Source organism: Hyperolius riggenbachi, chromosome 1, assembly GCF_040937935.1.
Source record: "Hyperolius riggenbachi isolate aHypRig1 chromosome 1, aHypRig1.pri, whole genome shotgun sequence".
Classification (NCBI taxonomy): domain Eukaryota; kingdom Metazoa; phylum Chordata; class Amphibia; order Anura; family Hyperoliidae; genus Hyperolius; species Hyperolius riggenbachi.
In genome coordinates, this window is record NC_090646.1 from 273,297,876 (window position 1) to 273,308,791 (window position 10,916).

At 43.9% G+C, this 10,916-nt stretch overlaps 1 protein-coding gene across 3 annotated transcripts in view; it reads left to right on the plus strand.

Moving 5' to 3' along the window:
* Positions 1–775, plus strand: part of CHRNB3 (cholinergic receptor nicotinic beta 3 subunit) — a 65,235-nt gene extending 64,460 nt beyond the window's left edge. For all 3 annotated transcript variants that reach the window (XM_068233584.1, XM_068233583.1, XM_068233585.1), the window contains one exon: positions 472–775. In XM_068233584.1, coding sequence (XP_068089685.1) covers positions 472–609 — 138 coding nt within the window. In that variant the 3' untranslated portion in view covers positions 610–775. The remainder of the gene's footprint in view (positions 1–471) is intronic.
* Positions 776–10,916: the final 10,141 nt, after the last annotated feature.

Sequence of the window (10,916 nt, forward strand, 5' to 3'; positions counted from 1 at the left end):
GGAAGGGAAGGACCCTGATGTCATATAAGTCGATATTAGTGTGGACACCTATGGCGGCACCCAAAAGTTTTTGTTCCAAGTTCAGTTCACTCACTTGCTTGCTTCTTGACCTGCATACAAGTTACATAGGGTACATAACCCACTGTATAATAAGAGGATAACCATTTACCCGCCCCAAATTTTGGTTGAGTGACTGGATGCTTCCACTCATCCAATCTTGATTGGTCAATTTTACCACTTTAATGTGATCTGTAGAGCTTACTGTTCATAGTATTTAAAATCTGTGAGCCCTCATATTGCATGGGAGTGGTAGACATGGCCAATCAAGACTGGATCTGTGTACTACCTAAACAGTACTAGAGCAGATGGTTGTGGATATTAGGAAATTAAATGTAGAGATATTAGAAGTGATGTGAACACATATTAAATGGATTACACCTTATACTAATTTACAGATATCTTTTACTCTAGGTTGTACAAGACTGGAAATTTGTTGCTCAAGTTCTTGATCGTATCTTTCTATGGCTCTTCCTCTCTGTCTCCATCACTGGTTCAGTTTTAATCTTCACCCCTGCACTGCGGATGTGGCTAAACAGTACCACCGTCTAACTGCTCAGCAAATAACACTGTCCGGGCTTTCTCAGTCAGAACACCAATCACATCTATTTGTCTCACTCAAGCAGCTCAAGATGTAGCCATAAATATTTGATGATGCTTTAGCCAATCCTGTGTCAATAAAATCTATTATCAAATAAATGCTGCAATTTAGCACTTACACATTTTACCTCTGCAGTTTTATTACTACTTTGGACTTGCATAGCACATCTGCTACATTTTTCTATTGAAAACCTTTAAATGAATCTGAGATGACGGGAAATAAGTTTTATACATACCTGGGGCTTCCTCTAGCCCCCTCTGTGCAGATTGCTCCCTTGCCACAGTCCAAAGCCTCCTAGATCCTCCGGTAGCAGCCCGTTCTCCGCAGCCAGTCAGACTTACTGCACATGCGCAGCCTGGCCCGCCAGGCTCCCTTCACTGGGAGCATTCTGCGCCTGCTCAGTAATGCAGTTGGCTGATGGTGTAATGGTTAAGGGCTCTGTCTCTGACACAGGAGACCAGGGTTCGAATCTCGGCTCTGCCTGTTCAGTAAGCCAGCACTAATTCAGTAGGAGACCTTTGGCAAGTCTCCCTTACACTGCTACTGCCAATAGAGCGCGCCCTAGTGGCTGCTGCTCTGCTCTGGCGCTTTGAGTCCGCAAGGAGAAAAGCGCAATATAAATGTTATTTGTCTTGTCTTTTCTACTGCTGCTCGGGCGCAGAACGCTCCCAGCCCCAGGAGCAAGACGGGGGACCGCGCTTGGCCGCGCTGCGTCTGCTGGCCTACCGGAGGACCTAGGAGGCTTTGGACTGTGGCGAGAGAGCGATCTGCATGGAGGAGGCTGGAGGAAGCCCCAGATATGTATAAAACTTATTTCCCTTCGTCTCAGGTACACTTTTACCACTTCACCCCACAGGGGTTTTTACCCTAACAGACAAGAGCGATTTCCACCTTTCAGTGCTCATCCCTTTCATTTGCCAATAGCTTAATCACTACTAATCACAATGAAATGATCTATATCTTGTTTTTTTCACCACCAATTGGACTTTTTGGGGTTGATATTTGTTTTCGGTAATTACTTTATTTTTTATGCATTTTAAAGGGTAAAATGAAAAAAAATACACTATTTCTCCAATTTCATCCCCTATAGTTTTAATATAAACACTGCTACGTGCACAGCGGCAGTAGCACTGTCTGGCTTTTAAAAATGTCCTGGAGCCATTAAGAGGCTCTAGCAGGACGTTTTTATTAGTCAGCTTGTCATTAAATGGTTAAAGTGAACCCGAGGTGAGAGTGATATGGAGGCTGCCATATTTATTTCCTTTCAAGCAACGCCAGTTGCCTGGCAGTCTTGCGGATACTCTACCTCTAATACTTTTAGCCATGCAGCATATCAGTTATTTGACATTATTGTCATATCTGATAAGACAAGCAGCATGCTTGTTTCTGGTGTGATTTAGACACTGCTGCAGCCAAATAGATCAGCAGGGCTGCCAAGCAACTGGTATTATTTAAAAGGAAATAAATATGGCAACCTCCATCATTCTCACCTCGGGTTCACTTTAAACAATGTCAATCATCATCAATACTTAGGCCTCTTTTCCATGGGATGCTGAACTGCTTGTTTGTCCCAGCTGATGACTACAAGTGACATTCAATTGCAATTACATGGAGCCGAATGTCAGCTTTGGTAACATCACCCATCATGTTTGGCACACGGTGGCTTTTCCCAGGTCTTGACACTTAAGAGAAAGATAGTCTCACAAAGCATCTGAGGATGGCAATCAGCGTGCTGTCCATTGACTGCCCAGCGATTGCACCACCCAGCTGGTGAACAGAAGCAGCTGACAGTGAATTCTCTGCCTTCCGCTGCTATTGGAAAAGAGGTCTAAATGCCCCAAGTGGGACTTGTGATTCAATGATTATTACATTATAGGTTAGTATTTTGTGGGTTAGCCAATTAATCTGTTTGGAAATGTAAAATAATTTGGGAATTTTAAGTCTGGGTAGACAAACAACAAGACCAAACAAATTTACATTATAACTGCACCTTACCTCCATTAAGATTGTGTTTATTTTAAACCATGTACAGAATTAAGTAAAAAGTGGCAAGTCTTCATTAAAGTGATACTGAAGAGAGTTTAAAAAAAATGGCATATACTCACCTGGAGCCTTCCTCTGTTGGTGGCTTTGTTTCAGCGCTGCCCCCCACCCCATTGTAGGTGTTTGAACAACTGGGCGAATATGCCTTCGGTGATCCTCAGGAGGCTTCTGAAGCACTTGTTGCCCAAATGCTCCTGAAGATAGGTGGCTCTGTACCACATGAACGGGCATGTGTAGTACGGAGCTGCCCATCTACAGAAGCACTCAAGGACCCGAGTGCTCTCAAAGCCTTCCAAGGGCTATCGGAGGCTGCAAGTTTGAAGGGGGAGACCACACTAGAATGACAACACCAACAGAAGACCAGGAAGGTCTTATGAGGTCCTCAACCTTCCCTTCTATAGGTTGAGTTTCTGCCTTCAGAACATGCAAATAGAAAAAAAACTCTACTTCCATACTGTTTAACCTCTCTGGCGGTATTATTTCCTTATTTAGGATCTAAAAGCGGTAAAATTTTTTCATGTGCTTTTAGATCCTAAAAGCAGGAAAAAAAATAAAATAAAAATCATACCGCATAGAGATGTGCAGCAGTCCCTGCACAGTCTCACCTCTGTGGGATCCAGTGCTGCAATTCTCCCTCCTGTCCTCCAGGTGGCGCTCTACCCCTATGGTGAGATTGCTGTCTGTAGTCATGTGACACAGCAATCTCACCCAAGGGATCGAGAGCCTCCAAGGACCCGAGAAGACTAGCTGCCAGCGTCTGGATCCTGGGGGAGTGGAGTTACAGATGCCTGCTGTACGCATGCTCTGCATGCCCGTTTTTAGGGCCGTGCGGGCGCCCTGGGCGCTGTTGTGAGGGGTGCCCTGTAAAGGAGGGGTGAGCCGGAGCTGTGGGGAGGGCAGCACAACCTCTCCCTCCCTCTCCCCGGGCCGCCCTCCATGCTCCCCCCTCAGATGCAGAGTAATTACACAGCAGGAAGCTCTGTACAGAACTACTCAACTTCCTGCGTTCCACTCGCAGCTGATATCCTCTCTGCATACACGCTGATACACACGCTGCTTCCTGTTTAGCCGGAAGCAGCGTGTGTATCAGCGTCTATGCCGAGGAGATCAGCGGCGAGTGGAACGCAGGGAGGTGAGTAGTTCTGTACAGAGCTTCCTGCTGCATAATGGGGGGGGAGCACGGAGGGTGGCCCGGGGAGAGGTCGGGCTGCCCTCCCCGCGGCTCCGGCTCCCCCCTCCATTATGGGGGGGTGGACCTACCTAACCTATACTGGGGGAAGCTGCCTATCTAACCTATACTGGGGGGCACCTACCTATCTAACCTATACTGGGGGGGCAGCTACCTATTTAACCTATACTGGGGGACAGCTACCTAATCTAACCTATACTGGGGGACACCTACCTAATCTAACCTATACTGGGGGGCAGCTACCTAATCTAACCTATACTGGGGGGCAGCTACCTAATCTAACCTATACTGGGGGGCAGCTACCTAATCTAACCTATACTGGGGGGCAGCTACCTAATCTAACCTATACTGGGGGGCAGCTAACTAATCTAACCTATACTGGTGGCAGCTACCTAATCTAACCTATACTGGGGAGCAGCTACCTATCTAACCTATACTGGGGGAACCTACCTAACCTAACCTATACTGGGGGGCACCTACCTAATCTAACCTATACTGGGGGCACCTACCTATCTAACCAATACTGTAGGGCACCTACCTTTTAAACCTATACTGGGGCACTTATCTAATCTGTATTGGGGGCACCTACCTACCTAGCTAGTCTATACAGGTGGCAACTATACTGGCTACCTATATTGCAGGCACCTACCTAACTATCCTATACTGGGGGCATCTACCTATCTAACCTATGCTGGGGGCAACTATTCTGGCTACCTATATTAGAGGCACCCACCTAGCTAACCTGTAGTGGGGCACCTACCTATCTAACTTATACCGGGGGCGCCTGCCTATCTAACCTATTCTGGGGGTAACTATACTGGCTACCTATACTGGAGGCACCTACCTGGCTAACCTATACCGGGGGCAACTATACTGGCTCACCTATGCATGGCTACCTATGCTGGGGGCCTATAGTTGGCTACCTATACTGGATTACCCATTCTTGGGGACCTATACTGAGTGCAACTAGACCTGGCTAACCTATACTGCAGGCGCCCATACCTTGTTCCAAAGGGGGGGGGGGATGCAATTTTTACACCCTCGCCCTGGGTGCATTTTAGCCTAGAAACTGCACTGACGCTCTGCACGTACCTTCTGGCAGCAATCCTTAGCCAAGCTCAGGATTACCGTTAACAGCATCTTTTTTTCACCCAGAGTCTGGCTGGAGATATATAAATAATCGTATTCAATGTCAAGCCGCTGCAGCTAAAGAAAATAAAGTAAATACAATTTTGGGATGCTTTCAAGGGTAAATAAAAACTTGTTATGCTAGCATAATACTGCACCTATCGAACTCTCTAGTAAGGCTGAATCTGGAATATGGAATTTAGCTCTGGACACAGCATTACCGGAAGGATATTTAAGTTTTAGAGCAGGTGCAACAGAGTAACCAAGCAGCTCAGGGTGACCCAAACCACTAGGAATGTATGGGGGATAAAAGAGACCGAAAAGCCCTCCTACTAATAAGCAATGCTTGGTGGGGTTTGGGTCACCCTGAGCTGCTTGGTTACTCTGTTGTACTGGTCCAAACCCTATTTCATACAGCCTTATCAATCCCTGCCATGTACTGATGAGGACCAAAAGTCCGAAACAGGCTGTCTACACGTGGGGTTGGTGTGGCTGTGTAATATTTAAAGCTACAGGCTTGCTATACACCAGCAGTTCTGGATGCTTGCCTTGCTTACAAGGGTGAAAAGGGATAATTTGCATATTCAGTAGTGGTGCATTGTGGGTATTCACAACTGTTCACTTATAGCTGAATTATTGCAAATTTCCTTGTTTTAAGAAGGCAAATTCCACCAAGCAGAAAAGGTGCAGAGACGAGCAACAAAAATTGGATTAGAGGGATGGAAGGTAACCAGGAAATATTTGCTCTCACACTTATTCTGAAATATTTGCATCTCATTGATCATTCCAAATTAACGTGTATAAATACATCAGAGTGCAAAAAAAAAAAAAAAAAAAAGAAAAGTCTTCCATTTCCTCAATGTGTTCCTAATTGTGGAAACAGACAGCTGAAATCTCTGAGACCGCTTTCTGTGTACTTCCCCTAAACCATGATGGTGAACGTTGTCTGCAGGTCACTTTAGAGTTGTTTTGAGACCCCCCATGTTGCTACTCTTCAGAGAAAATTAAAAAGGAGGGAAAGCTTACAATTACTCTTACCTGGTAATTGGGTTGCCACGCTGCCTCCACGACAAGTCCACTAGGAGATTGGACCGCCCATCCCTGGGACAGAAAGAACAGCCAAGTTTAAATAGCCACTTCCTACCACCTACCTTCAGTGCTTTTACTATCACCATGTAAAAAGGTAGGAGACTTACCGTTTAAGTTGTGGGTGGGTTAACCCACCTGTCGTGGAGGCAGCGTGGAAACACAATTACCAGGTAAGAGTAATTGTAAGCGTCCACTTGCCTCCACGACAGGTCCACCATGAGATATGCAATATTACCTTACTCAGGATGGGACAACTGTAGCCCGGCAGACCAGGAAACCGTGTCTGTCCTTTCTGGGGACAGGAATAACACTAAAGGTAGGTGGTAGGAGATGGCTATTTAAACTTGTCTGTTCTTCCTGTCCCAGGGATGGGTGGTCCAATCTCCAGGTGGACTTGTTGTGGAGGCAAGTGGAACTTATAATAGACCCCCTATAATACTCTCTCATAATTGGATTCACCTGTGTATGTAGGTCAGGGGTCACTGAGCTTACCGAGTTCCAATAATTGGTTCTAAAGGTTTTGGAATCAATAAAATGACAACAGTGCCCAAATGTATGCACCTGCCTAATTTTATTTAAACAATTATTGCGCACTTTCTGTAAATCCAATAAACTTCATTTCACTTCTCAAATATCACTGTGTGTGTCTCCTATATGATATATTTAACTGACATTTTTTATCCTAACCACCAACGATTTATTCAGGAAAATCATAACGATTAACAAGGTTGCCCAAACTTTCGCATCCCATTGTATGCTTTGAGAACATAAACACTTGGTCATGCTAGCTGACCTGTCATGACGATTGACAAATGGCAAGGTGCCCATTAACTGTGCTATTTTAGATAAGATCCTCCATTTTGAAAGAAAAGATTATATTTATTTGATCGACAGCTTCAAAGAATCCAAACTTATGTCTAAACCAGTTTCCATTGGATCTACAAAAATCCACTACACTGATTGACCTTTTCTTTAAAGAAATAATCAATGCGATTGTTCAGGATCAATTGGGCTCACCAGCTTCTTTTCTACTTTACAAAATATGTTGGATTTTACCATCAGGCTGTATACTGTTGATGTCATAATCACATCCACGCTACAGTGCTAAAGCAAGCGTAAAAGAAACCACAACAAATTATATTTCAACTCTTTATTTCTCCTAAAGGATTTCTCTGTAGAGAATATCAGCATCATCTCAGTGCACATTTACATGAAAACTTTGTAATATCTGAATACAGAAAATACACAGGGTTTTTATGGCCAACTTTCAGATATAAAATCAAAATATGATCTTTTCACTGGGTCAATAAACCAGTAAGGTCTTCACAAGCAACGTGAAGAATTATTATGTATGGGTTTAAGGAGTCAGGCAAATATTCCACACTAAAGGATGGTCTGTGAAACATCTGCATGACCCACTACAGTTTACCTCGCAACACTGCCAAGGTATAAATGCACTGCACATGTGGCCAAAGTTCTATACCCCGCATCCATAGAAAAGGAAGCCTGTAGCTGGGCTACAATTAGATTTCCTAAGGAGATGAAAACACTGCATGTGACAAGGTTACTTTCACAGTCACCCCTGCCCCCTTATGGTTGAGACCTACATGGATCAATCTCCTGTAGACAGTGCTGGTTTGTGACATACATAGAAAGAAAGCTACACAATAATACACTGATAAAGAGATATTTAGGGAGAAAATACAAAAACAAGTAAAACAAATACTGTCAGCTTCTGAGCCCTAAGGTACTAAATATTATAACAAAATATTGGGTTATTAAAAAAAACGATAACAAATGTACAAGCAACTTGTGTAACTACGACCAATACACCACTAATGTGCTTCCAATCCTTGGCTCTATTGCTTTGTCAGACGTGAAGTGGTAACTGCAGTTACTTTTCCCAACAGCCAAGAGTCATTCAGCTTAGCCCTGAGAATGTTTTTTAGTATATACAGTATATCTCTATATATCTCTGTTTCAGCACTGAGGGCTGAAAAACTTTGGGAACGAGTGTGCTGTGAAAACACATTTCACATAAGCCTCAGTATCGCCATTACAAAAACATAACTTTGCGATCACCACAATAAAAACAAAACAAAACAAAAAGTTAATGCAATTGCATACTATCAGAGGCTACAAGAAAAGTATAAATGCTCAGGATGAAAGTGACCATACCCTAAATAAATTGACTAGTTGTGCTGTTACAATTATGAATTGAGACTCTGTATTATAATCCTATGTAATCATTTACAAGTGTCCCTGCGTCCTGTCTGTGTGTCAATGCTTTTGCGCTACTGCGCATGTCAAGCATTGACAGCCGTTGGGACAGGACGCAGGGCAAGCAGGCTGGCTGGCGAGCGAGTGGACGCGTGCACTGACTGGCAGCGGCAGCGTGAAGAGACCTAGAACCAGTTTTTAAATGGGCTTAGGTCAACTAGTTGATTTATAAAGCATCAACATATTCCGTGGCGCTGTGTATTCACAGTGTACTTGCTTGTGGCCAGGTACTGTTATTTTTCCTATGCAAAGCTGCACTGTTCATACTACTTCTAGTATACTGTATATTCTATGCTTGAAATAGGAGTGTTTAAATGTTTATGGGACACTGTCCATTTCATGACACACTTCTAAAATTATCATCCAATAGCTTAGTAATAAGAGGGCACAAAAATTGATTTTCCTGAAATTGATCCAATTTTAAGTGGCATAATCGCTCTCAAAAATTGTTAGTGTTGAAGGTGAAAAAAAAAAAAACTTTAGCGCTTTGAGAGTGTTTTGCAATTGCAAGTGACAATTATAGAACAGAACTACAGCTCTATTTTAAGCATACTTAATTATAAGCATACCAACTCAATAACCCCTTGCCGCCACTGGGTAGTAGATAAACAGCCTGTCATGTTGCAAGAAAAATGACCCTCATTCTGTATTTATGTTTAGGTCTGAGTGTGCAAATACCTCTGGGACCACACTGCAGCTCATAACTTCAATGCCTGGGGAGTAAAGGCCCATTCACATTGCAGGGGTACAAGCAGGGCACACAGCTTGGCACCACTGGTGACTGTGGGGGAGCACAGAGCAACATGGGTCAAGTGTTATATAAAAGTGAATGGGCTGAACTGCACTGCGGGTAATGTGAACCGTGCCACACATAGGATGAAAGCCTGAGCTTTGGCGGGAAAGTAATGCAGAGTGGTGGCACCACCACAGGATAACCGATTAGGCAACTGTGGTAATCAAACTAATATTAATTACCATGCTGTGCTGAAAAAGGTTCAAATAAAACTTAAGTGCTATACTACCACACGTAGGGGCTGATTTATAAAACCTCCTGTGCAAAAGCAGGAAGGGTTGATACTAGCGCACGCATGCTATGTGTGGTCCTGTCAGTGTAGCATGCACTCTTCACTTACGCATGATCCTTCTAAATGTTGCGCGATGTGCTTGTAGCACGACCGCAATACTTCACTAGCGTGGCTGCTACTGCGTTAATTAACATAGTAGCAGCCGCAGTAGTGAAATATCACGGCAGCTACTATGTTAATCAGCATAGCATCAGCCAGGGTAGTGAAGTATCGCGGGAGCACTTGCTATGCTGACAGGACCATGTATGGGGTGTGCATTAACCCACGCTGCTTGCAAGCAGTAGATTTAATAAATCAGCCCCCTAGCCACCTACAGCACCATCTGCTGTCACACTGACCACATTCATGACACCAAATGGGGCAGTGCACAGGAATATGCACTGCAGTGTGTAACACACTGCTCTGCACTACATTATTGGGAACGGTTTTCTATAAAACAGCTGTTGCTTCTGCATGTCAGACAATACATGTGATGTTTGTGACACTGTGTGGATGAGCCCTTATACTTGCATTTTGTTCAGTACACTCAGCTCAATGTACAGAATTAACTAAAAACTGGGAAAATACGTACATAGTAAGCAGCTTATTTTCCTCTTCTGTGGGAAAAAAAAAAATTCCCCTACTTTTTAATATATAAATTTCAACACTAAAAGAAAGGTTGTCACGTGATTTTACAAATAAGGACATTCATACAGTTAAATTACAATAAATAAAAAAACAATATCAATGGCAGTATAATGCATTACATAAATGGAAGTAAACATAGTATGTTTGTTCTAATAGGAGATAGAGAACATACATGACCTGCCAAACCTGGCCTGAATTTACTAAACGTCTAAATGTCTAGTATTAGGTATCATAAACCTTCAATTCTCACCTGAATCATATCACATCACAATGAAAGGCTAATGAATTTACAGCTGTGTGACTGCCCACACCCGCAGATAGTAATAGCAGATTTCCACCAAGGTAGACAAAAAAAACCAAAAAAAAAAAACAACCCTGACTTCCAGTGCATTCGCTCAGGGCACATAACATCCTAATCCTAACATTTGTATAGCGCTTTTGGTACTTATCCGTTAGCCGGGCGCATCCGGCAGGTGGCGCTGTTGATGTTAATTCCAATCATAATTACTTCACGTCAACCTGTGAATGTAAACGCCGGATGCGCCCGGCTTAAACAGATCAAGCCGCCGGCTTGCTTCGTGTCTCGCTCTTCTCCCCCTCTTGCCCTCTCTCCTATAGAACACTGGGGAGGGGACATGCGTGTCCCCCCAGAGTCGTTCGTCGCAATGCCGCGACGAACGACTCTGGGGGGACACACATGTCCCCTCCCCAAGGCTCATACGAGAGAGGGCAAGAGGGGGAGGAGAGCGAGACACTCACGAAGCAAGCCGGCGGCTTGATCAGTTTTTAAGCCGGGCGCATCCGGCGGTTTACATTC